Source organism: Semicossyphus pulcher, unplaced genomic scaffold (assembly GCF_022749685.1).
Source record: "Semicossyphus pulcher isolate SPU_LCO1_2020_fin unplaced genomic scaffold, fSemPul1.0.p SCAF_8, whole genome shotgun sequence".
NCBI classification, from domain to species: domain Eukaryota; kingdom Metazoa; phylum Chordata; class Actinopteri; order Labriformes; family Labridae; genus Semicossyphus; species Semicossyphus pulcher.
Window position 1 is genome coordinate 8,507,129 of NW_027211759.1, and position 27,967 is coordinate 8,535,095.

The 27,967-nt window shown below is 43.8% G+C and overlaps 1 protein-coding gene across 1 annotated transcript; it reads left to right on the forward strand.

Annotated features, from left to right (window-relative positions):
* Nucleotides 1-24: 24 nt before the first annotated feature.
* Nucleotides 25-27,915, forward strand: syt12 (synaptotagmin XII). Its single transcript, XM_069685606.1, has 8 exons — nt 25-459; nt 15,594-15,654; nt 16,409-16,602; nt 16,823-17,227; nt 22,403-22,618; nt 23,915-24,035; nt 24,492-24,625; nt 25,627-27,915. Exons 2-8 carry the CDS (start codon nt 15,609-15,611, stop codon nt 25,798-25,800), a joined length of 1,290 nt encoding a protein of 429 aa, XP_069541707.1. The 5' UTR covers nt 25-459; nt 15,594-15,608; the 3' UTR covers nt 25,801-27,915.
* Nucleotides 27,916-27,967: the final 52 nt, after the last annotated feature.

Sequence of the window (27,967 nt, forward strand, 5' to 3'; positions counted from 1 at the left end):
TGAGCGGCCCGGCGGTGGAAGTTTCGCTGCAGGGGTGGGACTTTCTTTCTGCAGTCGGCGGATCGAGGTTCAGCTGCGGCTCTCACAGAAATGCCTCTTGCAGCAGCTTTCCAGACTCCAGCGAGCAGCAGCACACACACACGGACACCTCCGAGTGCAACATAAAACCCTCCTCCTCCTCCTCCTCTTCTTCTTCTCTTTCTTCTTCATCCCTCTGCTCATCTTCCTCCTCCAGCTGGCCGCGTGTGAGAGCCTTTGGATGCGCTGAAACAGGAGGAGTGTGGACGCCGTTTCCCTCCCCTCCTCCATTCCCGGGATACTCAGACTGGACCGGCACCGGTGTCATTGGATGGAGAGAGGCGCCTGAAGAAGGGAGAGCGGTGGAGTTGCTCTACCCACCTCCTCCTCCTCCTGCTCCTCCTCCTCCTTCTTCCTTACTGCACCAAAAGAAAAGTCCGGGTAAGAAATGCGTGCTCACTCAGGCCATTTGGCCCCGTACACCACCTGCCATGAGCTGCTGCGCTCCTGCACTCCTCTGTGCACCACACGCAACATGCATCATGGCGAGACTCGGGACTTGCATGTGTCTTTTTATTTTTCTCAGCTTCTTTGTTTACAGTGAGGGGATTAATTTAAAGCATGTGAGGCTTTAGCTGCGCTTGTGAATGCATCTCAGGCAGCAGACGGGATGGCAGCCTGTTCTGGCACGGCATTTCCGCGACTCTGCTCTTTTCACTCAGTCGACCCAAATATTGATCCCGTTGCAAGCAGACCCGAACTAGAAGCAGTTTATTGGCTGAGGGAGTGCACTGATGCGGGCAGCCCTCAGCGGCTACAGGGGTTAAAGGAGGGATAACAAATGGCACCCCGAGCAGCGGGAGCTGTCCGTTCAGCACCACTCTGCTGAACTGCAACCCCACAACTGAGGGCTTATATAAAAAACAAACTTTGCTGCAGGTTTGAGGAGAAGCTTTAGGGAACTGGTGTAAAGTGTTTTGTTAGCAGAATAGTTACCCAGCTTTAAGCTGCCAATTATCTTTGCCTTGAATGATTGATTGCCTTAATTTAAATTCCAAAGCTCTGGCAGTGATGCCATAATAGTATTTATTTCCCCCATTACCTAACTCTACTGTATATTACACACATTTTGCTAAAGCGTGTTTAATCTGCTCCTAACACAAACAGCTGTGAACGAAGCTTGTGTGCAACAAAGTACACAATTTGGTACAAATGTTATGGCATCGAATATGTGATCAGAGAATAATGACGGTTAAGAATTTGAGCCATCTTTCGATCTTTTTACTCGGTTAAATACGAGCTCAGACAGCACTGAGATATAATGTTTTCTTTTGTGCCACTTGAGCTCCTTAGTCAAGGAATCCAACTTGTAGGGTCGACTAAAACAACAAACAGAGGAAGCTGTGGTTCCTTGTCAGCGCGTTATCCCTCTTGGGTGTGATACAATCTGAAAAGAAAGCATCAGTCTTTGGTTTACATCGTTTGCAACTCAGATATTATGCAACCTCTAAGGGGGGGTAGACATCCCTTTAATTTAAAAGGTCACTTAGACTCAAAGGCTGAGAAGATGCAGAAGCAATGTGTATCAGAGGTTATTTGACCCACATTAATCCTATAAAGTGATGCATATAAATACCTCTGCAAAGAACAGAATCTCCTCTCCTGGTGGGAACTGTAACTAAAGTGGACAGATGGTCCCGCTAACACTCTGTCTTTATAGCTGTGTTTCCTACTGAAGCCTTTTTTTTCACCTCTTGGCTTCCTTTCTGTGTTCCATCTCCAAAAGTTGTTAACTGAAAGCTTTTGCATTAATTAACAGCTAAAAGACACGTAGGAGTTGGAGTATTTTAGTTAGTAGTTAAAGTGGAGATATTTGAAATGATGAGGAGCTTTTTTTTTTCAAACTCTTCAAACCCAGACGCTGGTTATGAAGAAACTCAATCTTGTGAACATGATCTCACTCTCTGAGTCCTCTCCAGCCCTTTGAGCGTGTTCCCCGCAGCTCTCTAATGGTGCTGGAGGTCTGTGTGAAGTGGCTTTTCAGTAGAGCTGACACAGTCTCCTGTGTATGTGTGTGTTTGTGTGTGTGTGTCACTGGGACTTTTGCCTCGCCTGGCTGAAATACGACCTGCTCAGGATTCAATTCCTCCACCAGCACTCGCAATCATCTCAGCCATTCGTTTAACTCTCTTTCTCGCTCTCTGTCACGGGCTTCCCCGGCTTACACACACACACACACAGTCACAGCGCTAACACCCCGGCCTCCCCTCCTCGTGTCCCTGCTGAACTCCTCAGTAGAAAAGTGTTATTACATTAAGAAAACTGAGAGCACTTAGATGAACACCGGAGAAAATGTTCCCTCCTAAGATGGCTAACACCTTAATGTATCACAGCTAATATTTCCAGAGCAGATTGTGTAATGGATTGACTCATTTTATGATGAATGCTGGTGGTCCGATCAGTTTGCTGCCAAATGCAGCTACAGCTCACTTCTGCTGGAGATGCCTCCAAACACAGCCGGCTGGAGAGAGAATCATAAAATTAAGTATCGCAATATTAATCATATTTATGGGATTGAGACCCTGAGAAGTTATCAGACATTAAACAGTGTTGGCATCGTATAAAACTGGCTGTTTTCTTAAAGGAACAGTTGGATATTTTAGGAGACTTTGCTTATTTGCTTTCTTGATGATGAGGTAGATTAAAGGGTACTGCTTTAAAGACGTGTGAATATGTAGTTATTCTGCTTATCTTAGCTTAGCTTAGCAAGTTGACACAGAAGTCCCTCTCCCCAGCCACGTTTTCCAGATCTTCCTGGGAGATCCAAAGGTGTTACCAGGCCAGACGGGATATATAATCCCTCCAGCAAGCTCAGCGTCTGCCCTGGGGTCTCCTCCTAGTTGGACGTACCTGGAAAACCAACGCCCAGGAGGCATCCAAATCAGATGCGCCAACCACCTCAACTGGCTCCTTTCAAAGCAAAGCCTCCTCCGGATGTCCATGCTCCTTACCCTATCGCTAAGGCTGAGCCCAGACTTGTTTCATCCGCTTGTAACCGCTACCTCATTCTTTTGGTCACTACCCAAAGCTCATTGCCCTAGGTGAGGGTTGGAACGTAGACAGACCGGTAAATCGTAAGCTTTCAGGCTCAGCTTCCTCTTCACCACGACGGTCCAGTACAGCGCCTACATTACTGCTGATGCTGCACCGACCCATCTGTCAATCTCACAATCCATTTTTCCCACACTTGCGAACAAGACCCTGAGATACTTAAACTCCTTCACATGAGGCAGTGACTCACTCCCCACCCGGAGGGAGCAATCCACCGTTTTCTGGCAGAGAACCATGGCCTCAGCGGTGTGTAAGCTTGACATAAAAACTGGTAAAGAAGGGATAAAACTAGCATAGCTTCTCCGAAGGTCAAGAATAACACATCATACCTGGTTGTTTAATCCACACCAAAAACTGCACTTTTGCTAAACATTTCCAGGTATGTGCCAGACTATATCTTGGTTGGGAGCAGTTACATGCTATTGGTGGCTTGATTCCTAAGCTTTAGAGGTGTTGGGAGGGAGATTTTTTTCAGTTTTGTACAGATTAAAGCATTTTTCATTCTTCATGCTAAGCTAACGTAAGCTAACCGGCTGCTGTCTGCAGCAACATTTCAACTTCACAGACAGTCACTTTGTGACGTCACAAAGTGTAGCCTCAGCAGGCTTCGGAGAGCTGGCCAATCAGAAGAAAGCAGGCTTGTAGAGGCAGGGTTTCTTAAAGGGACAGAGCTGAGTGAGTCGTTTCAGGCAGAGGCTGTATGAGGGCCTGCACAGAGCACCAGTGTGAGAAAAATGTTTTTTTTACCTGTAAATTATGCTAAGCTACCAGGTATCACAGAGTGAAATATGAAGCTTGATATTAGCATAATACCCCTCTTTAAATATTGTAACGAGGTTCTATACACGGCTATTTCAGCCATCAAAAGGGCACCTTGACCCAATAATGCATCTCCACTAATACAGGCTCTTATGTGTCCATGAAAAAGCATTAAATTTAAATAAATAATAAAATAAAATAAAAAATTTAAATCCAAGTTGTACCAAAATCTGAAAGTCTACATGTTTACTTTTCAAAGTAGGATCAACCCTAAAAAGACGTGAGGACGCAGAGTGGAAAAACTGTGTTACTATCCAAACACCTTTAGATGTGACTGCTGTTACTTAATAGTTAATCAATAAGGCTGCTGGCTGCAAATCACTGCTCTTCCCCACTTTGGAGAATTTAGGATTCCACCCACTTTCACATTACTGAGAGTGAATGAATCCCTTTCCCAGCTTTCAGTGTCCTGTACTAGCCTAATTGTGAAGTTGTTATCTAATGAGTAACAGGAATAATGAGGTGACTTAGAGCGGCTTCAGAGTGAGACATCAAGAGTAAAAAGTGATGAAAGATAAGGTGCATGAAAAGAGGCCGTGCAGGTGTGAGAATAAACGCTCTCAGTAGCTTTAATTACCCTGAAGAGTGAGGTTGTACTGCGAGGCAGCCATGTGTGTGAAACCACGATGAAGCTGATTCTGGGAAATAATGTGTGCTCTGTCATCATTTATCGGGATAACAAAAGGAAAACAGATGATTTACTGTAATTATGTCTCCAGTTTGTGTTGGCACAGTTTAATTCTCTCTGTATTTGAGCCATTTTCAGCGTGGTTTAGAGTCAACTCAGACGGCTTTTTCTTCTAAGCTCATCACAAACCAGAGGAGAGTTGTTCTTGTTCCCTGGCAGGAAGGAGGAGAGAAAATATTTAACCGCCAGATTTCTGACAATGAATAAAATTTCGAGTTTCAAGAGTTGCTTGAGTAGCTCTCGACTGCGCAATCAAGCTAGATCGAGCGCAAACATCTCTGTTCTTGCTGTCCCTCTCAGAGGCACCTTCTCTATTTATTCCATTTGGAGTTAAGATGACTTGCAAACATCCTTTACAGAGTAGAGTCAAGTTTTTATCCCAGTTAGTTTTGGCTATAAGAGTACTTGAGAGTGATCATAAACTGGATATTAACATCAGCATCAAATCTGTTGAACCAAAGCAGGTCTGTGCACTTAATCTGATGGACTATTCATGTGTTCAGACATCCTGATGACAGACAGATCAAGGGGTGAAAACATAACCTCCGTGGCTCAAGTTAACACTGCTTGTTAGTCGCTTAGTGCTTTGTTTGGACAATGGATCCACCGCTTTGATCCAGACTGAAATATCCTTACAATTATTGAATGAACCGCCAAGAAATCTTTGACAGACATTCATGATCCCAGGAGGAGGACTCTGTACTCACTGAGGTGATCTCCACGAGTTCCCTTTATGCCACCATGAGGCAGACATTTTTGGTTTTGAGTGAAATGTCTTAAAAACTGCTGACTAGACTTCAATGAAATTGGATATATAACTTAAATGATCCTTTAACACTAATTACAGGAGCATCATCTGCTCAACATCTCAATTTGTCCTTCACTTTTAGGACCGGGTACTAAAGACTTGAGCCTCAGCCTCAGCTGTGCGTCATCTTTAGTGATATTAAAGGGCGGGGATCATGCTAATGTCAAGCTTCATATTTCACTCTGTGATACCTGTGGAGTAGCTTAGCATTATTTACACTTAAAAAAAATCTAAATGTTTCTCACACTGGTGCTCAGTGCAGGCTGTCATACAGCCTCTGCCTGAAACGACTCACTCAGCTCTGTCCCTTTAAGAAACCCCGCCCCTACAAGCCCGCTTTCATCTGATTGGCCAGCTTTCCGAAAGCCTGCTGAGGCTGCACTTTGTGACTCAAAACCTCTGCACCGTACATTACATCATTGCTGTTTTCACCCCTTCAACCAAATGCATGATGATATATAGTACTGGATTAGTCTCCATTGAAAAATACTTTTTGCAGTGCATTGTGGGATACCTTGAGTCAACTATATAGCATATAATAATTCTCAGCAAACATTGAGAGTGTTAGGGATTTTGGACCCAATATGAAAGTGAACATGTTAAACATTATAGCTGCTAATCATTAGCCTGACTGACTGTAAATCATAAGCATGTTAGCATGCTGACGCTAGCATTTACTTAAAGAGGGGGTATTATGCTGTTTCACTTTTTAAGACATAATGTTACAGTGTTGGATGTCCAAACTAAACGTGGGTGAAGTTTCAAATCTGTAGGTAAAAGTATGTTGGAGTAATCCCCAGGCTTCTCAGCTCAGTCTGCAGGCTGCTGTGAACGCCAGCTTTCACACACACAGCCTGCACTTTGTGACGTCATAAAGTGCAGCCTCAGGCTTCGGAGAGCTGGCCAATCAGAAGAAAGTGGGCTTGTAGAGGCAGGGTTTCTTAAAGGGACAGAGCTCACTGAGTCGTTTCAGGCTGTATGAGGGCCTCCACAGAGCACCAGTGTGAGAAAAAAATAGTTGTTTTTTTTTAACTGTAAATTATGCTGAGCTACTCCACAAGTATCACATAGTTAAATATGAAGCTTGAAAGTAGCATGATAACCCCCCCTTTAAAAGTGTTGTGTCCATGTACAGCCTCACAGACCTCCTTTGCAGAGACTTCTTGTTGTAGCTTCCCCAAGGAGAGTTTGAGTTCAGGGTTTGTTGTTCTAACTCTCAGTGATTGATCTGATTGGCTGAAGCGTGCAGGTTCTTCCTGCTTCAGCCGGCGCCTCTGTTGACATTTCAAAGCGATGCTACTTTTACTTAACCATGCACCAAATGAGCTGTCAAAACCGGGGAAGTCAAAGTGTGTCTGGCATATAAACAGAGCGATACGTGAGGAGGTATAAGACATAGGGACAGAGAGAGAGAGAGAGAGAGAGAGAGAGGGGAGACAAATTGCTTTGCTGCCTGCACACAGGCTGTTTTGTATCTGGAGAGGAGGTTAAGTTGATTATGAGTCATTGGGCGAGATTAAAAGCAAAGTTGATTGATCAGTTGTTGGGAGAGCGAGCGAGAAAGATTTAGGGGAGAGCAGCCGACAGGCCTGTGACTCCCCCAACCCCCTTCTTCTTCTTCTCCTTCTTCTTCTTCTTCTTCTCCTCCTTCCTCTTCTCCTTCTCCTTCTTCTTCTCTTCCAGCTGCTCTCTGTTCCTTATTTCTTTAACACTGACTCTCCTTCTCTGTTTTTTCCTCATTCAAATCCTTCTATTATCTCATCCTCGTATCGCTTTCAGTCTTTAACCTCCTTTCTTCTTCTCTCTTCATTATTTCTCTATGCGTGTGCGTCTGTTTGCACTTTAATTAGCGCGTCTGTTCCTATTGATTCGGCCTGTTTTAACATGCAGCACCAATAGGTGGGGGATTTCTTGTTTTCTTTCTTCCTGGCTGTTAGCAGCAAACAGCGGCAGCAGATGTGGCGGATTTGCATCCAGTGTGTAGAGTCTGCAGCTCTCTGTTGGGTTTGTTGTTTGTGTCTTGAGCTGCTGGAGACACACGAGGCTCCCTGCAGTGTCTGTTTTCTCCCTGGTCACGTTGGTTTTTGTTGGCAACGCTGCATAAGAGCACAGAGGAAGCACAGAAATAAAGAAGCCTTTCACACTCAGATACACGGGGTTAGAGTGCACTCTTTTTGCAGGTGAGTTAAACATATACCTTAAATGAAATCCTTTGAATTCAGCTCAGCTAGAGTAATTGAAGCTACAGCTGTACCAACCAGTCCCTCCAGGATTTCAAGGGTTTTTTCTGTGCAACCAAAAATGCCGTGCAGTTGCGATGTTTTAATGTGTAAGACATTGTACATCCACTGTGTGCAACTGGGATAACCGCTTCAATAAAGCCAGCTGTTTGTCGTCTGACATCACCAAAGTCAATCGCCTTAAAATGCTCATTTCTCACTGCACATGCACATTCAGTGCAATCCATGTGTGCAAAGGACTCTTTATTTCAGCTGCTGTGGCGGTATAAAACAATTGATAAGAGACAGGGTGATTACTGTCTCACTGTACAATGACGATTTGAGATCAGTGCTAACACAAACATCGCTAACAGAGCCTTTTGGTTGGTGGAAAGTGAGGAACACAGCCTCTGATTGGTCAACAGACTCAACACAAGGCATCAGGAGGTGGCTACGTGGACGGCTAACAGTTTTCAACATGTATAATCACAAGAAAACATCGAGAGGTGGATTTATTATTATGGATTCCCTGTACAGAGACACTGTAGTTGGAGGTCAGGTTAGGTAGCTCATTAAAGTCAGACGATCACACTGAAGAACTTGTTAAAAAGGATCAGCTGTCTGCTTAACAGCAAAAAGAGAGTTCATCTCGAGCCTGCAGCGTTCCAAAGGTATTAAAGGGACAGTTAAAGATGCCCTCTGATGTTCAGACGACATTGCAGACTTCAGGGCATCAACATTCTGAACATGAAAGAAGTGAGTTTAGTGGAGTAAATGACTTCATGGGTGGCAATTAGACTTATTTACCTGAATTCCCTGGAACGCAACTTCCAGGAGGGACGGATTCATAGCACCAACGTGTGTAAAGATTTTAAACCATTTTCGTATTTGTCGTCAAAGAACCACTAAAGCCTTTTTTACACTGCGGTTCCACCTCAGCGCCGTAACAAAGCTCCGTCCTCATGCCACCTTTGTCATTCTACATTGGACCAAGCAACGCCGGCGCAAAGCCAAGTCCACAAACAAATTGTTTGATGAGAACTGTTTTCTATAGAGCTACGTCTGCTCGGAATATGCTCCCCACCAACATGAGACGGATCAAATGTTCTTTCAAAAAGTCACTGCAACAAAAATTGATGAGTCAGATAAAGATTTCTTTGGTTATTGTTGTTTGAGAATATTTTTGATTATTTTTGTTACTTTAATGATTATTCTTATTCTTATTGTTACTCTTATAATTTTGAGACCTCTTAATCATTTTAAATGTGTAGCTGACAATTTTGTTGTGTTTCTGTACAGGCCACTGAGCTATTTTCACTTATTTTCTGATTGAAGGTTTGATTTGGTTCGTTGTGTCTATTCATGTTTTATTAACACTGGTTGATTTTAAGGTGTTTTATGATGATGTTTTTGTGTGGACCCCAGGAAGACTAGTGACCACTCTGTGCAAGCGGTTAAATCAGCCGCCATATACAGAGGCAACAGTCCTCAATGCGGCAGCCCGGGTTCAACTCCCGCCCTCGGCCCCTTGCCGCGTTTCTAACACTATCCATTGTCCTCTCAAGGAAGGCATGAAAGGCCCCAAAAAAAATCTTAAAAAAAAAAAAAAAAAAGTGTGTGCTTCAAATACACACATGAGGTCCCGCCTTGAACTGGCAGTGTAAAAAGCCCTTAAGATATCACACAGTCTAACACGCAAGGTTTGACAGACTTTAAAATAAAGTAATGAACCTACATGTTGCTGTGTGCAGGAGGAAAAGGCGAGCTCATGGTGTTATAGTGGTTGAAAGACATCAGGTGTCTTGTATTGTAAGGGGAGAGCCTTTAACTGAGGCCACAACACAAAAACACAACTAGAAGAGAAAATGGAGAAAGAGTTTGTATCTCTGTGGAAAGGTGCAGTTTCTGTAGTAACATATGTAACAGCTTTGCTTTATGTGCTCCAGCAGTGCATATGACAGCATCGCTCGCCCACTGGTAACTACAACACAACCAGGTTGCCAAAACACAAAACTCCAACATGTAGTTGAACCATATTTAAAAAAGAAAGACTGTTCTTTATGAAAGCTCTTCTTACTGAATATATGAGTGTACATGTTTTTTCCCCAAGGTCTTAGTCACAAAAGCAAAGTTACAGAGCTGCACTGAGAAAAGATTTAATACATCCTGCAGGCTTAAAGGCTTTTGGCAAACAAGGTTGAGGAAACAACTGTTCCAACACAAAGCCTCCATCTGCCAACTTAATGCATGACTTGTTTCATCTCATTTTCCAGCCGCCTGAAGTAATTATAGAGCATCCTCTACAGAGATCAGAGGGTTGATACGAGTGTTCAGTTTTACTTAAATGGCTTTGATACTGTAACTAGGAAAGGCTCATATCGGTGATTTGATTGATCCATCCGGCTCACATCAGTATCTAAATCTCAACGCAGGTTATGTGCATTTGTTTTGAGGAGAGCTCAAACACACACACACAAGTCCAGTGAAGATTTGGAGGAAAAGGAATTTAGTTTTCAATGGTTTCTGAGCAACTTAAGGCAACTAGTGTCACATATTAACTTTAGCAAATCATAAACATGCAGGACTTTTCCTTCCACAGCCTCATTACGGCTCTAGAAAACAGTATCTCACGAGCTCTGTTCCATTGCATTATTCAAACGCCACTTACTGCTCATCATCGCCGCCTGCTTCGCGAGCCGACATTGTGACAAGATATTCATTTCACGCGTATCTCGGTAATTAAAAATGTACTCTGCACGACTGCTCTCTCTGTGTGCACTGGAGGAAGACAGCCTTCTTACGCCTTCCAAGGAATGTTATCAGACAGGAACCCCCCACCCCCTTTGCAGCACAGCGAGATGGATCTAAAGAAGTGAGACAGTCGAGATCATGCAGGCATGAAGACGACACATCAGAGGAGAAGCACTTATGCAAATGTTCAGGTTCCCTTTCACGGCAGTGTGTTAATGAGCCGTCAGCCGTAAATCTGAAAGAGAAAATAGATCTGATATAATTCACTGACATGTGTTGATATCATGGAAATACAGCATCATTGTTTAGGCTGCGACCAGCGTGCCTCCCTCTCTGGGTTGCAGCTGGAAAACTGTGACAAAGGGATTCGGCCTTGTGCGCTTTATTTGTTTCCTCTCCTTAAAGCTGTTATTCCTTTTCTTCCGTTCTGTTTTCTCCCTCTTTCAGTTTAGACGACATCAGCCTCCTCGCACCGTCCTCCTTATCACACTATCTGAAGCACTTCTGCGGAGATTTTATGTGGCAGATGGTGACGGGGAAAATGGGAAAGAGACAGGATAACAAGCAGTAAAGGTCACAAGCGTGATTGTGTTCTTCTCCGTCACAGGCAGCGTGCAGGCGATCCACCTTAAAAAAAAAACCTGGCATTGCTGCTCTTGTGTGCATGTTAGCAAATATACATTAGTGTCATTTGCATGGATGTTATTTTCTTACCAGTGTGGACGTGAGCATATAATTTATTTGTGAGTCAGTGCGATCATTGTAACCCATAGCTTTTTGTGTATCTGCAGAAGAGTAATTGCAAGACTATAGCTGTTTTTTTTAAATTATATACTTGGCACTCCAAATTAATTGTTTTGTTCAGAACAATTTCCATGCACATCCAACTGGGACGAGACCCTGGAGTACACCCAGAGCCTGCTGGAGGGATTATTTATCCCACCTGCCCTGGGAACGTCTCGGGATCCTCCAGAAGGAGCTAAACAAATGTTGCTAGGGAGAGGGACGTCTGGGCTTAAAGTGCTAATCATCATGGCGCTAAGCGGTAAATGCAGGAGCACACTTCCCAAATATGCAGACAGTGTCACATGTGTGACACGGTTGGCTCCGGTTGTAACTCTTGATTTTCCTCGCTGACGGTTGCTTTCCTTTTTAGCCTTCCTTTTTTAGTTTGCCTTCATCGGAGCGTCGAATTTGTTTCTTCTTCTTTGGATTTTCACTTATTTTTGAAGTTGTATCTGTAGTCATCCATCTTTTCTTTGTTTGTTCAGCCATAGTAGATTACTGTTTACTCGCAACACTTGCAGAGACCGGAAAAGCAGCCGCTTAGCTCCGCCTACCCTCTCTGGCAGACCAACCACTGCTGGCTGATGGAAAACCCGTCACTAACTGGGCGCCCAGTCTGTAATACTGCAAATGCAAAGGCTTTCATCAGTGGGCCATAGGCTCAGTCACCATTGTGTTACCTCATTGGGCGATATATAGAGACTTAACAGACATTTATTTAAATGAAAATCTTCAAGATTATCACTTTAACCTGCTGCCACCGCGACATGACCCCGGATGAGTGGAAGAAAATGGATAGATGGATGCAATAGTGGTTGTGCTGTTCGCAGAAGAATCTCCCTTCCTATATGTTCCCTATTTGTGCTCCTATCTTGTGGTCAGAGTTTGACTTCTTTCATGCTTTCAGTTTGAGATTTCTACAGTTTTGATTCCCAACCAAGGGTGTAAACCAGGGGGTGTTTCTGCAGTTAACAGGGGCAGTGATCATCTCACAACATCCAGAAAACCACCAATAACAGGTTGACTGCACAGGAGCCAGCTGTTACATCTGAACGCCACATGCTGAGGCTGAGCGGGCATCGAGACTGGTTCAGAAGTAGAGCAGAAAAACAGGACATGAGAGCCCCTATGCAAACAGTTCCAGGATCACCATGTGTTGATGTTTGCTTTTGTTATTGAATAGCAGGTAGATTACAGATGTCCAAGGAGGGATATTTGAGCTCCTCTGACAGAACTGGGAGAGGATGATTGCACTTTTTAATCTTCTTCTTCCTCCGAACAGCTGAACTCAGATTAACAGACCTCAGAGCTGCAGTGAGTGTGTGCTGTCTTATTTTTAAATGCGTTTCTATTTCAGTCAACGTAGACATCATTGTTAGAATCCTCCCGCCTTCAGCCCACCGAGGCTCGGAGCGCCCACGCTGCCTCATTGTTACTTACTAAATCTGTCTGATACACTGTCCTCTGCTCTCTCTTCATCCTCTCTTCTTTCTGTGACTCTTCCTCTGGACCTCGTCTACGCTCATTTGTCACCTTAAGTCGAGCCGATCTGAGCGACGCTGGGCTGGGCTGGATGGGTGAGGAGGGGCGGCGCTCGGTGCTTCCCTCTCTGCCAGAGATTCCCCATGCTTTGCTAATGGCACATCAGCAGCTGTCAGTGGGCCCTGCACTGCGTCAGCCACTTTAATTGGCCCGCATGGCCGTGGTCTGCAAAGCGCTCAGCAGAATTGAGTCAACACCCCCCCCCCCAGCCACCCCCTTCAGCCTTTCTCTATATCATTAGTGTAATGCTCCCGTTTCCCCCGAGCCTCTGAGATATGGGGAGATTCCAACAGGAAGGGGAGGAGGAGGAGAGGAATGACTCACACGTCAGAAACCATCTTTTTTTCCTAGTTTGCGGAGGAAGAAAAGGTCGCATGGAAAATAATGTTTACTTTAGTTTTTTTTTTTAAATCTGCCCCCGCTGCTATTTTTAAGAGAGACCCATGAAAACAGCATCGATTTTTTTTTCTTTTTTGTAAACTAAACAAACCTAATAGCTGCATGCTCGGAGAGGAAATGTACAATCACTGAGTGAAGCCAGAAGCCTGGACTGGAGGCTGTAAGCTGAACTGATTTCATTTAATGTTTGACACATTAGAAAGTATCAGTGTTTCACACGTGCAACACATTTCATCAGTGCTCTGTTACTGTGAACAGGAAGTAAGTTGTCTGGTGTTTACTCATTTAATTCCCCAGAGTGCAAAGATTCCCTAAAATCCAGTTAGATTATCCTTTAATCATCCCACAACTGGGACCTTTACAGTGTTACAGCAGCAAAGTGGATTGTGCAACATAACAATAAAGGGCGTATAATAAGATACGTGAACAATGTAGCGTCAGCAAGTGTTCAGCATGAATGAATGAACAGATGGACCGCCTGATGTATTAATATAAGAGAAGTATTGCACATGTTGAGAAGTGAGATAGTGATACTGCACATTAATAAATGATAAGTATTGCACATGTAGATGAATTGCTGCACACTGTGTCTGTTTTGATCTGTTGATTACAGAGACCTGCGCTATCTCCCCGTGAGACACCGCGGGAGAAGGAGCCTGTCACTGAACGAGCCTCCCAGTGGTTTCACAGTCCTTACGGTTAAACTGCCTCATTTATTTCTTCAAACAATAGAAATGATGGATATTTTGGGGTATTGACAACACCCCTCAGACGTGCCCTCACATTCGAATGTGGAAGAAGTGTGATGTCACTTTAAAACCAAAACACCTCTGAAGAAGAGGTAGACAATAGCTATGTCCTAATTCAGGGGCAGCAGCCTTCGAAGGGTGCGGTCTATGGAGGATGAGTCATTTTTAGCGCACGTACACCAATAAAGCCGAACTGAAATGAGACAGTCTGGTCTCCAGAGGATTTCCTGTTTGCGTCACCAGCTGTTCCCACCCAAAACCTTGCGCCACCAAATGCTGCTCAGGTAGCTAGCGGGCTAACTAGCTAGCATAGTAAGTTAACCTATTATTTCAAAGCTCATTTGTTTCAAGGGCCCTTTCCTGTTTTTTAAACTAGCTATTTGATTAAGCTGAAACCAAAAGCGTTTACATTTTAAAATGTATTCCTCGGCCGTGTTAGAGCCCACCATCTTGTTGAATTGGCGCGCAATATATCTCCGGATACGTTTGGCCACGAAAAAAGATACACCCGATGGATCCTTCCGGTCTTGGGAAAAGCAGGACGCATTTGTTGGCCGCATCTGAAGGAGCCTTCGAATTGGGACAGCCTTTGACACGTCACTGTGACGCAATCAGCCTTCAAATACGCCCTTTGAAGGATGCAGCCCCTGGATTGGGACACAGCTAATTAGTGTAAATTGTGTCTGTATGTGACAACTGACATGAGAGTTTACATCCTGTCTGTAACCAACAATCACGTTAGCTTCATTGTGGGGAACTCAACTGTTTTTTGTGACTCCTGCATCCGCGGGGAGGGTTGAATAAAGCCGTGTGTTGCTTTAGAAAGAGTTGTTTAAATGTTAACTGATGTCACCTGAGTCACTGTCAGTTGGGTACTGAAGACGACAACTTTTTCAATGAAAAAAATATGTAGTTTTCGAGTGCATCAGGCTTGTATCTAGCCCCTTGATGCAAGTGCCTCAAGGCAACATTAGCCGCTACTAGCATAACACAACTGATTATTGTGCCTAACTGTTGGCAGTTATTGTGAATGTAGGGGCCAGATTGTTGATGAGGAAGAGGAACGAGTATGGAAAAGAAAGTTTTCCTGGCTGACGGTTGCTTTTTTTTTTTTTGCTTTTCCTTTTTAGACTGTTTGTCTTCATCTGAGCGCCGAGTTTGTTTCTTTCACTTTGGATTTTCACTTATTTTTGAAGTTGTATCTGTAGTCATCGATCTTTTCTTTGTTTGTTCAGCCATAGTAGATTACTGTTTACCTGCAACACCTGCAGAGACCAGAAAAGCAGCCGCTTAGCTCCGCCTACTTTCTCTGGCAGACCAACCACTGCTGGCTGATGGAAAACGCGTCACTAACTGGGCGCCACTTGAGATTTTTCCCACCAAAGTCGCACCCGATACCCAGTCCATAATACTGCAAATGCGAAGATGGGCATCTCCCACTACTTCAGATCAGAGTGCTGACTCTGTTGCACCCACAGCCCTGCCATCCCTCGTTATGCATGTTACTGTGCATGTGCCCCTTCCTGCTCGTGTATCCGAAGCAGCAGCGCACGTCAGCAGTCATCAGGCTCTCCTGGTACATTCTGCTGTGTGGCCAAAAGCGGGTTAATTTGCCCATGTTGACTCTTGTTTCACATTGAAGGCAAAGATTTTGATGTGACATTAAAGCCACTTGACCAGATGATTATTTTTCTCTCCTTCAGGCTGGCTGCAGCACCATGTCCTCGCCTCAGAGTGAGGATATATCAGGCTACCATCTGAGTGGTGAGTGGACAAACGTATTCCTTCACTGATCTTTCCTGCATGGGTACCCTTGTGTGGATTAACGCTCAACAGCTGGGATTTAACCCACTTTGTTCTAGATTTATGTGCATCAGAGTAAGAGAGAGGAGGCTGATTGTAGATTGAGCATTTGTGTGTCTGTTCTCGGGTTTATTTGACAGCTTTTGACACCTTTATACTAAAGCTTTACTACATCTACGTCCGCGTTGGCTGCTGAAGGCCGTCAGTGTTACAAAAAAAAGAATCCTGTAATTGGCTTATTTCTTGTGTTAAAAATGAGAGATAAAGCTGTCAAATTCCTCCCACGGATGCAATTCATCTTGTGAAAGCCAGCTGGGCTCGGGCTTTAATCCCTCTCTAAAATGCAACTTGAGACGCTCTGACGTTTTATTCCGAACGGTATTTCAATTTCAATTTGTCTGTCACATTTTGTCAGATTGTGTCGCAAACTATTGTCTGATTTACATAAAACATTATGCATCACAAAGTCTCCCGAAGCCGCCCGTACACTCTGCTAAATAAAAAGGCCTGAAACAGTGGCGGACTGCACTCAGTGACTGCGAGCTTGTAAAAACTCCTACTGGTCTTTAAATGGGAAAACCTCTCTGAGCTCTCGGTCCTCTTTGTTTTTCTTCCACCAGTAATCAAACTCCCTCCTCATATATAAAACACAGTCCAGACTTTATGCAATCTTTGATGAAGTGGAGGTCACTTCTCTTGGGTGTGTGTGTTTCAGTGGTGCGTAACCCGCCCGGCTGGGAGGTGGGGATCTACCTGGTGGGCTTCTTCGTGCTTCTGGCCGTGGCCGGGCTCAACATCTGGAAGTTGTGGAAATCTGGAACCTTCCCCGCACCGTCTCCCTTCCCCAACTTTGACTATCGATATCTTCAAGAGAAATATGGAACATCCTTCTCTGAAGTCAGACAAAAGGTACGGATTATTACTTTAGATGCTATCAAATTATAACTTAAAAGAGGATGATTAGTCAAAGTTGTGTTTACAGCTTGTTTCTGCTGCCCCCAATTACCCCAGAAATGAGTTACTAACTAACCGCTGACTTCTCAGCTGCAGACTGTTTTTTGGGTCAGTAACAGGCAGATTTTTATGTTCCATCTTAATATCTTCCAAATGTTCTCGACCCCTTACTTAGCGAGTGGCTGCCAACAACCACCGGCGGACGTCCACTACCTCCAGCCGAAAGCCCAGCCTGGCCCTCGGCGACACCCCAGACGGCTTCAGGGACCTGGGCCACCTGGAGCTGATGAGCAGGGAGCTGGACCCGACCGGCATGGCCCAGCTCAACAGATCCATCTCCACCGACTCGCTCAGCTCCATCTCCTCCATCGCCAACAACTTCGGCCACGACTTCACGGTCGGCCAGCTGGAGGTGACGCTGGAGTTTGAGCTGTCCAGGCAGCCGAGCCAGGGAACGGGGCTGCTCCACATCACTCTGCACCAGGGCAAAGACCTGCTGGAGAGGGAGGAGGGGGACTTCCCTGGCTGCTTCATCAGAGTCTCCCTGGGGCCAGAGGAGCTCAATGTGGGGGTCACAAGGGTAAGGGACCTCCAGTGTTCCTGTCTTTTTCTGCTCATTCGGGGATGTTATGTCTTCACAACAAAGCTGCACCTTGTAGCTTTTTGTAACTTTCAAACACATCTTATTGGCTGATAATAAGAGTTGTTGTATAGATTGCGAGGTGGCATGATGGTGCAGTGGTTCGCACTTTTGCCTCATAGCAAGGAGGTTGTGGGTTTGAACCGACTGCTCGTTTGGGTCTCTAGTTCCCCTTTCCCACCAAAATTAGCGCGTTGACGCAGGAAAGACCCACTAGCAAATGCCGATTGTCAGAGATTTGGACCTGAGACTTGATGACTTGGACTCAAGTTGACTCGAGTTTTGATGACTTGCAACTTGACATGACAAAAAATAAAAGACTTGAGACTCGACTTGGACTTGTAAGTTAATGACTTCACATGAGGCACGATTACTCGAGACGAGTTTGAATGTTAGCTGTTAAATATAAAATTATAAAATTGTCAAGTTTCTGTCTAACTATTAGGTATGTATGCAGCGCAAACTGGGAATCATGATTGGACAACTCTAAAAGCTCCCCAGTATGTGATTGTCATGATTGGATGGCTGGCTGTCAGCTTAACTCCTCGCTATGGCAACACGCAACATCCTTGCCAGTGTTGCTGCATCTTGCACGTAACAAAGAACAAATTGGTCGTTGTATGTTGTTCTTCTGTATTTACGCGGCAGTATCCGCAACTTCAATGCTCGTCATAGCATCATGTCGGAAAGGGGGCAGAGAGGTGATAATTACCCAGGTCTACTGCAGAGAATTTGACCCGGGTCTGAATGCTGAATGTAACCTTTCCCATTCAGCAAATATTTTTGACCAGTGGGAAAAGGGCTGAAGTGTCAACCCAGTTTTTAGCTCCACCTCCTGGAAACCCGTTCTGTCTTTGCTGCACTTTGTGCACAGCATCGTGTTGCTCTAAATGGTAAAGTTATTAGAGGTAGAGTCTAGAAGTTGTATCATCGGAGGGTCATGTGTTGCACTTTTTATGACTTGTTTTCAAATGTACTTGATCCATACATGTGCAGGAATAAGGAGGTGAAGAAAAACACTGCTAGCAAGTAACCATTCAAATCAGACTGGCAAAGATTATGAGGATGGAAATACATTCAACAATTTTAAAAGACCACAATACACTATGTTTGATAACTGGATGCTTTTACGAGTAATAAATGTCCATTAGCAGGCTGAAGTTGTTGTTTTGTCACACCCACAGTGCATGAACCAAAGGTTTCAAAGCCACACTTCAGTGCTCTAAAATATAAGTGTGAATCCATGTGCGCAAACGTCTACACGTTAATTGTTAGGTAAGCCAAAGCATTTTTTTTACCTTTTAAACATATGCTCATAAAGAGGAGGCAGGTCCTCCTAAGCTGCCTTTATGGTACAAAAGGGGGATTTGAATCATAACTGCTACTTAGAGCAGAGATTCAGGTCTGAGGGGGGAAATGAAAGGAGCCTCTCAGATGGTTAATTAACAGTTAAGCTGTGACGGCTGAGCTTACATGAAGGACTGAAGATAAAAGTGTCTCCTTTCGTTGTGAAAGGGCTGTACGTCTGTAGCCTATGAATCTTCTCGCTCAGGGGGGGCGGCTTCAGCTCGCTTGAACTGTGTTGAAGGTTTTCCACCCTGGCTGAATGTTAGACAGAGACAGTGACACGTCCTTTGGAGTAAGAGGTTTGATCCTGCAGCTTGACAAGCCAATCTTTTCCTGTCTGACCGAGAGCCTTTTTCATTTGCTGGAGAGGCGAGCCCCATGGGAGCTGCTGGATGTAGTCAGGGAGGTGGATTTCACTTCTTTTACCTTCATCAGGAGAAGATGTGATCGACTTTCCCAGTTTGAAATCTAAAACCTTTTTTTTTTAATCTGCAATTGAGGCTATAGTGATGATGATGTCATTATGATAAAGGTGTGTATTTGAGTTCATGCCAATTGGCTTTTTTAGTAAGCTACAATCTGAGTTTCTCACTGAAAAAGGCGCATAACTTCAGAATGGATTCATAGACTTGCGGCTCAGTGGTAGAGTCGGTCGTCTCTCAATTGTAAGGTTGATCCCTGACAGCTCAAGTCCACATGTCGAGACACTGACTTCCTCCAGGAAGTTGTAATGTCGCCTTACTGTGAATTTACACTATTTCAGCCAATTGAAGCATCTTCACCATGAATTTGACCGATCATCCGATCATTTCCTGGCCCGTGTATAGTCTCTCTTTGAAGTTCAAAATGTTGATCCCCTGATGTCTGCAATGTTGTATAAACATCAGAGGGCATTTACTGTCTTTTAAAGGCCCCCCTTCAGTGAGAATCAAGTGTTTAACCTTGTAAACATCTCCATGTGGTGTTCTTCATGTGCTACAAGACATATCAGGGACAACATCAGCAGTCATCTCCATGGCTGGGCCTGTCTGCTTTTAAACTGCATTGTACCAAGGACAGGCTGAACAACACGTTTTCAGATTGGCAGGTTTGAGACGTCACAAACCTAAGGAGCCAATCCGGTGAATGGAAGGGGTGACGCTATGCATATCATTATGTGTAACCTATGGCAACCACTTTGGTGATGCACGAGCCAGTTGTAACCGTCATCGTAATTTTTGCAAACTCACTACTGACTACTAACGTTGACGTTACTACTACTGATTACTACATTTCAAGCTAGTTCAGTTTCAACAAGCTGCCACTAAACGATGGCAGAGACGTGTTTCGTTTTCGCCAAGGAGGGGGTGGTCGGAAATGTGCATAGTGGGCGGGGCCTATGCAGATTCAGGATTTTTTAACGAGGGAGGAGGAGGAGATGCCTTGGGAGGATTTTTACAAGGTTATTAAACGTATTTGCTCACAAAACATTCAAGCAGAGCATTTGATATGTCTTAAAAAATAACTGGAGCTTTAATATCTCTGGAGCGCTTCATGCTACAGACGTGTTGTGTAAGTGATGTCCGACGAACAGCTCGCTCAGCCAATAGATGGCTTCATTGGAGCGTTGTGTCCTAACAGAGATGAGTAATGAGTTACACGAGGGGGGAAAAGCCTCAGAACATCACAACTTGCATTGCAACTTTTTTTAAAAACTGCTGCAAAATTAGCCATATTCGGCTGCAACTCTTCATAACCCACCTTTTTAAATTGGCTTTTAGATAACCTTACACCTTGATCCTTGAACGTGCATCTTATTACTTTCTCCTCCTTAAAACGATTTGATAAGCTTGAATGTGAAGGGGCCGCTCTGACAGGGAAAGAAAAGTGTTTACATTCCTCCATCTGCTACACCTGCCACTCGCCTTCTGCTCAGCCAGACTTTGCCAGAAAAACGCTTTAATCCCTGCCTGTGTGAGTCATCAGCATCTCCCCCTTGTGACTGTGGATTTGTACAGTTTGTTCAGGCTGATGGGGGCTACACACACACACACACACACACACACTCACCGGGGCTCCCCTCGCCGGAGCATGTTGTGTTGTTGTATTAATGCGCTCAGGCTGGGTGTAACAATAAGGAAGGCGGCCCCTTTAGCGGCTCCCTCTTTAATGTCGAGGAGTGGTGAGGACCAAAGAAATGCTGACATCAGCTCCACTCACCCTGATGGTCAACACAGCCTCTCTCTCTTTCTCTTTGCCTTCTCTCGCTCATTTTCCTCTCCAACGTTCCTTTATTCCCGCTCATCATTCCCTCTTTCATCCCTCATTTCTCTTGCTCCTCTTGTGTTTGCTGTCACGGCTTCTTGCTCTTGTTTTGCCTGTAAAAATGTGTCTCTCGTTCTCCCTCTCTCTGTCTGCTGTAGCTCTCTCACACGCGCTTTTATTGCCTCATTTCCACCGCGCACATCGCCATTGTTATCCCCCAAGCAATAATCCTGACAGGGCAGACAGACTGTCTCACATGGTGGATGTCTGAGAGTGCAGGTGTGTGTGCTGTGCTGGCAGGAACAAACTGCCTGCTCTGGATGCTTTATATCTTTCTGTATTAACACAGCAGCAGCAGCGGGACCTTCTCTACATTCTGTAGGTGTCGGATGTGTGATTATGATGCTGTTCAGTTGTGTGATATGAGGCTCGATCCAAGGTCGCATCTGCAGATTAACAATTCTATCGTACACCGAGCTGTTGCTTCCAATTGATCAAAAACACCTCGTGCTGACCTTGCGCCTTTATTGCAGAGATATTCCCTCCTTTTACTTCACACGTCAAGTACAAACACCGGTGTGAAAAAGGTGTATTATTACATCCCGTCTCCTCTGCACATGCACTCGTTGCCTGGTAACTTCCCGCCGCTTTGTGAACCCTCGTTGCTGCACTCTGTAGCATCTGATGGCCTGAAATCTGCGTGAGCCTCAAAGGGAAACGTCTGTCACTCTGTCTGTGGCAGCTCAGGCTCTCCCTTTGATAGAGAGTAGTCATGATGTGCCCTGCAGGTCAGGCCGAACTGTCTTCAGACTGTGTTTTCTCATTCTAAGAGCTGTGTTTGCTGCCAAGAAAAGACGTGAAGGGTGAATCATTATGCGGCCGGTTGAAGGAAATCACACGCAACTTGAGAAACGAGACCAACCACAGCTGGGTGATTGAAAGCGCGTCATTAACTGAGCGCAGCTTGGGATTTTTTCCCCGGAAGTCGCCACAGACAGCCAGTCTGTAATATTGCAAATGCAAAGGTTTTCATCAGTGGGCCATAGGCTCAATCACCATTGTGTTACCTCATTGGGCGAACTTTTTCAAACTTTTGAATACAATAAAGGTGGATTCAATTTAGCTTGTGGTGCTGCTAACTTAAAAGAAAATAGCATTTATATGTCTTGCCAGAAACAATGTCCCTTCTCAAATGAATAGTCCACAGCACACGCCGCTACACTCGGAGTTTTAGTGGTAATATGTCTTCAGTAAAACAAAAAGTGTAACAGCACAGTGTTATAAAGGGAGCAGAGAGAAAGAGACCAACACCTGGGCAGACAAACCATTTATATCTTCATGGCGAGATATGACCAGCACAAAAGGCAAACAAGGCCTTCTGCGCAGGTGTTTTTATTACCTATGTGTTTATTGCTGCAAGATTTATATGGAGCAATAAACTCCCTTAAACCCCAGGTGACCTCAGACGACCGAAGCTGTAATATAGCATCACTCCCTTTAACAACTATCTTCTGCTTCTCACAGGTCCAGACGAATGCTTTCACCGTGATTTTTGACGAGCGCTACTCCGTCCCCGTGGATCTGTCCATGCTTGAGGAGTACAGCCTGCGTTTCGCTGCTTTTGGTATCGACGCCGACGAGAGAAACATCAGCGCCGGGGTCGCGGATCTCAAGCTGTCAGACCTGGACCTGACCGTCAGACCGTTCAACGCCTGGCTCTACCTTCAAGATGTCAACAAGGTGAGTCACTGTAGAGAGACCTGTCAGAGGGTGTCATTTAATACGTTTGATAAAACACATAATACATAAAATAATGCTTTAATAAAGTGATGTTGAGGGTTTTGGGCACTTTTCAAGTATGGCATGTTTTGACTCTCACAGTTGAGAATCAGTCTTGTAAAATGTGATTTCTAAGCATGGTGGTGTCTGAGAGCCCCTGCTGGCCATCCAGCAAAACTACACGTCATGTTCAACATCAAAAGAATGTAAAGTGTAAAGTAATCCCTCATTATAAAAACAGATGAAAATACTGAAATACCTTTGTACTAACGTAAAATTGCATATCACAAAATCTTATGTAGTTTACCAGATGTAAAAGATTGTAGAGCAACAATGCTGATGCTTTGTGCTACTTTACCAGACAAATTTAACTGGTCAGAATAATCAGACTTTACGTTAAACCGTCCTCAACCAAACGTGGATTATAGATGATTATTAAAAAACATACAGAAACTGCTGTATGTCCATGGGTGTGGCGCCTGGAGTTTAAAATGGAAAAAATATAGCCTTTTACCATGTTTAATTGTAAAAATAAAAACATGTAGCAATTTCAAAAATGGTATTGCAACTTGACTGATTAAATTAAGAGGCTCCACAGTAGTTAGCACTGTCCCCTCACAGCTAGAAGGTTTCTGGTTCGAATCCCAGTTTGGACATAGTGGGCCTTTCTCTGTGAAGTTTGCGTGTTCTCTCCCGTACTCCGGCTTCCTCCCACAGTCCAAAGACATGCTCGTTAGGTTCATTGGTGACTCTAAACTGTCTGTAGGTGTGAATGTGAACATGAAAGATTGTCTGTCGGTAAATTAAAGAGAGTATTTTGTTATAATGTTACAATGTTGGATGTCCAGACTAAACGTGGGTGAAGTTTCAAATCTGTAGGTAAAAGTATGTCGGGGTAATCCCCACTTTGTGACGTCACAAAGTGCAGCCTCAGCAGGCTTCGGAGAGCTGGGCCAATCAGAAGAAAGTGGGCTTGTAGGGGCGGGGTTTCTTAAAGGGACAGAGCGGCAGAGGGCCTGCACAGAGCACCAGTGTAAGAAAAATGTTGAACTCTGAACAGGATAAGCGGTATAGATAATTGATGGATGCAAATGCAGCTGACAATTAGAACATGTAAAGACTGTATGTAATTAAATAGTCACCACTCTGGGATTACTTTGATTTAAAGTATGAAGATGTTTCTGTCAACGCCTGAGCCCAGACTGTCACCTGTAATCTCATATTTAATGTCTACCATGCTCTGGTATTACTCCGCAGGCTGTGGATGCAGTCGGGGAGATCCTGCTGTCTCTCAGCTATTTGCCGACAGCAGAGCGCCTCACTGTGGTTGTGGCCAAGTGCAAGAACCTGGTGTGGACCAACAGCAAGAACACTGCAGGTCAGGGACATTTGTTTGTTTGCTGTAGTGTGTGTTTGTGTTTAATTTGTAACGTGTGTGTCCACAGGAGCTACCTGAGTGTCTCTTTCTCTTTGTACAAACTATGTGCAAACCTGTCTGCCTTTGAATCCGTCCATCATTTATCCCGAGACAGAACACAGCATTTACAATAGACTCTCGGAGGACACATTTATCCTCATGGGAATTGATTGACTTGTTCATCATGTTAAATGTCCACACCAACATTGTACTCATAAAGGTCACCCGCTGAAACACTGCCATTATCATCCTGGGAGGTAATTGTGTGTACAGGACTGTGCATCTAATATAACTTTAATGAGGAGTTTATTGCATGCTCTAAAAACTGTGTGTTCAAGTGCATGCTTTTGTACATATGTATCTTGGGTTTGAAGCGTGAAATGTGTCAGTAAACTTGTCACTGGTTCTCATCATCAGATCCGTTCGTAAAAGTGTATCTCCTGCAAGACGGCCGGAAGATCAGCAAGAAGAAGACTTCCACCAAAAGGGACGACACGAACCCCATCTTCAACGAAGCCATGATCTTCTCTGTGCCGTCCATCGTCCTGCAGGTGACACTTCACACTGTGGATCACACTTGTCCTGAATGAGAAAATCATAACATTACACTTTATTTAATCCACATGGGGATAAAATAAACACCACATTTTGGCTTCAACAACATAGTTTTGTGGGGGTTGTTTATGTGCCTATGTGTGAAATACTCTTAAAAAGAGAATGAATGGTTAAATGAAATATAAATAAGTAAATAATTATAAAATCATTATGGATACACAAGTTGCTACAAGAACAAATAAAGAAGTTGAAGAAATGCCTCTGTGAGGCTGTGGTGCTTTGATCTAACTGCTAATGTCAGCATGCTAACAGGCTCAAGTGTTAATGCTAACATGCTGACGTTCAGTGGGCGTAATGTTGTCCAGCTTTAGTTTTAGATTTTCTTAATAGCACTACATAGTGCAGCTAGGGCTGATGTTATTTATATTGCAGGTATTGGGTCATCAGTATCTGACACTCTCTTTAGGAGGACGTAAATATGTTTTGGCGATGCAGCCACTAGTTGCCAGGATATTTCTTTCTAAAGCACAAATGCAGACCTCATGGTGACTCAAAAATTGAAAGGATGAAAGTGTTCAGGAATTTTCCACTGCGGTCCATGAATGTCTGAATCAAATGTCATGCCTACTCTGAAATATTTCCGTCTTCAGGAGTGAAGTGGCGGACAGACTGACTGACATTGCCATACTGAGCCTACTTGTGTTGCCAAAAATACTACAATAAAACTTTTGCACATCATTATCTCTCTTTAATATAAAATGTGTGTTTAAGGTGGATGGATAAATCTATAAAACAATTTAAAGCCCATGGATGTAATTGCTTTAACATTGTCAGCTACCTATAAAATGAGCCAAACTGTATTTGAGTAAAGAGGTTAAAATGCCAGATGCATTAAAAGAGTAGCAGGATTTGTTATCTGGGTGAACCACACGCAGTGAAAAAGAGGCTGAGTCATGCTTACGCAGCAGGTTGTGTAACCATGCTGTGCTGTCTGCAGGAGCTCTCCCTGAGGGTGACAGTGGCCGAGGCAACGGACGACGGCCGAGGCGAGAACCTGGGTCACGTGATCATCGGCCCCGAGGCCAGCGGGATGGGGATCACCCACTGGAACCAGATGCTGGCCACCCTGAGGAAACCTGTGTCCATGTGGCACCCTCTGCGCAGGATCTAAGTCCTCTTTAACCTCGTACACACCCGACGTAATTCAAGTAAAACACTCGCTTCTTCACTTTACTTTCACTTTTTCCTTATATTGTATCACGCTCGGATCTTATTATAGTCAAGTAAGAGTTTTGGGCTCAAAGGACGATACTTTATATGAATGTTTCGCTCTGATAGTGAGTAACAAAGTAAAGTTAACACCTTATCTTAATACAATAGGAAGTGTTTTAACTCGAACAGGATGTTTTCATTGATCCCCGGGTCAATCATTTGTTTAAATCTCATCTTAAAGCTCCTGTGAGGAACTTTCAGTTTGTGTTGATTTTGGCGCCCCCTGTGGACAAATAAGTACCTATTATCTCTTTGCTGATCTTGGTCTGTACATGTGTAGGTTGTGTTTTCTGGTGAAAAATCTTCTCCTGCTTGTATTCATGATTTAAACACATCACTAATCGAGAATCTTTGGCGTGAAAAATGTAAACAAAGTCCGTTTCGCCCACGTGCTCCTCGTCTGACTCCTACGCCCCCGGCTGCAGTTACACACATTGAAAATCTACAAAGAAATAATCAATCTTGTCACTATTGGTTTTGCTTACTTTTGTAGGTCATATAGATGCATCAGTATTAATTTCAGTCTGTTTCATAACCATTAAAAAACTCCTCACAGGAGCTTTAAGTCTTTAGAGTTTGGCTTCATTCTGGCTGGGGTGCCTTATGGGTAATTTAGGGAGGAGCAGAAAATCACACACTGAAATATGTTTTGAAATTTTGCGCGTCCCTTGCTTGTCCCTTGGCTTGAGAACCCGTCTGAAAGGAGACATAAATGTGTGGATATCTTCCCCCATATTAAGCTCAGTTTGGACTTTGAAGTGAGTTTTAATTCACAAGAAGGAGCCCAGACCCCCCCCTCTCTGCATGGTGCCTACATTGGTCGTAGCCTGTTATAGCTGTCTCGAGAATGACTGACTGGATGAAGGGGTGAAATCGCTTCTCTTTCAGGAAAACACTCATTTGCCCTCTCAAACCAGTCATTGATTGCGCCTACTTGATTGATTTTCGTAGCGGTTTCTCGGAGCCGAGCTGAGTTAGCTCTATTGGATTTGCTTGTGTCATTTGTTAACAGTGAGATTGACAAATAATAGAGGTTTCGGTATGTTCAGTATTTATTGTGCTTTTGAAAAAAAAAATCCAGGTACTCTTATCCAGGTGAAATAATTGTATTTGTAGCAGTTGTTACAGGGTGGCCAAATCAGATGTAACCATCATATAAACATCGTATTACATTGTTCTATTTTTACCATGATTAATGCAATACGAGTTGCATCTGCATATTAAACTGTGTAAATAATGTACTTTAACATTCTTCTTCTTGCAAATCATGTTTTCATATGTAACACATCAATCTCCGACTTCATTTCTACACTATATTAACACCAATATTGTTGCTGATCGATGAATTATTATCAAAACACCTCTGGGAATTTAACTTGTGATGTAAAGTGTACAAAAACCCCTTTAAATGGGTTTACAGTTCCTTTTATGTTAAAGGAAACACCTTGATATTCTGAATTAGGCTCTTGTCACATTCGTTCTTTCATTAAAATACCCGCAAGCGAAATTATTCTGAAATGTTTTTCGGTTCAAATGAAGATAATGTGACACGGGTCTCGTAAAAGTCAAAATGTCAAGGTGGCTTTTTATCCGTCTGAGATATTCTCTACGACATTGTGCAATAGTGCTGTTTTGTTGTAACTTTTGAATGTGAATTATCATGTGAAATACTTGCTCTAACTCTGAAAGCATCATCAGCCTTATGCATTGTTGTGATTTTTTTTTTATGCAGAGCCTATACGCTACGTTTTAAAGGTCAAGTTCCGACTGCGTTCCTCGCCTCACTTTGAAAACCAATCCCAAAAATAACACACCTGCTGTCATATAATAGACAAGATTTCCTACTGTGCCAAATAATAAAGCAATATTTTCATTTACAATCTGCACTCAGTTCATCAAAGCTGTAGCCGACATTTCACCATGCATGAAGTTATTTAGCACTTGATGTGAATGTGCCTCAAGAATACAGTGTATTGTGTGAATGCTGTTTGAAATAAAAGCAATTCAACAGTAACAGTCTGAACAGGTGTTTATCTTTTCTGAATGGCGTGGGTAGCTCTTGTCAC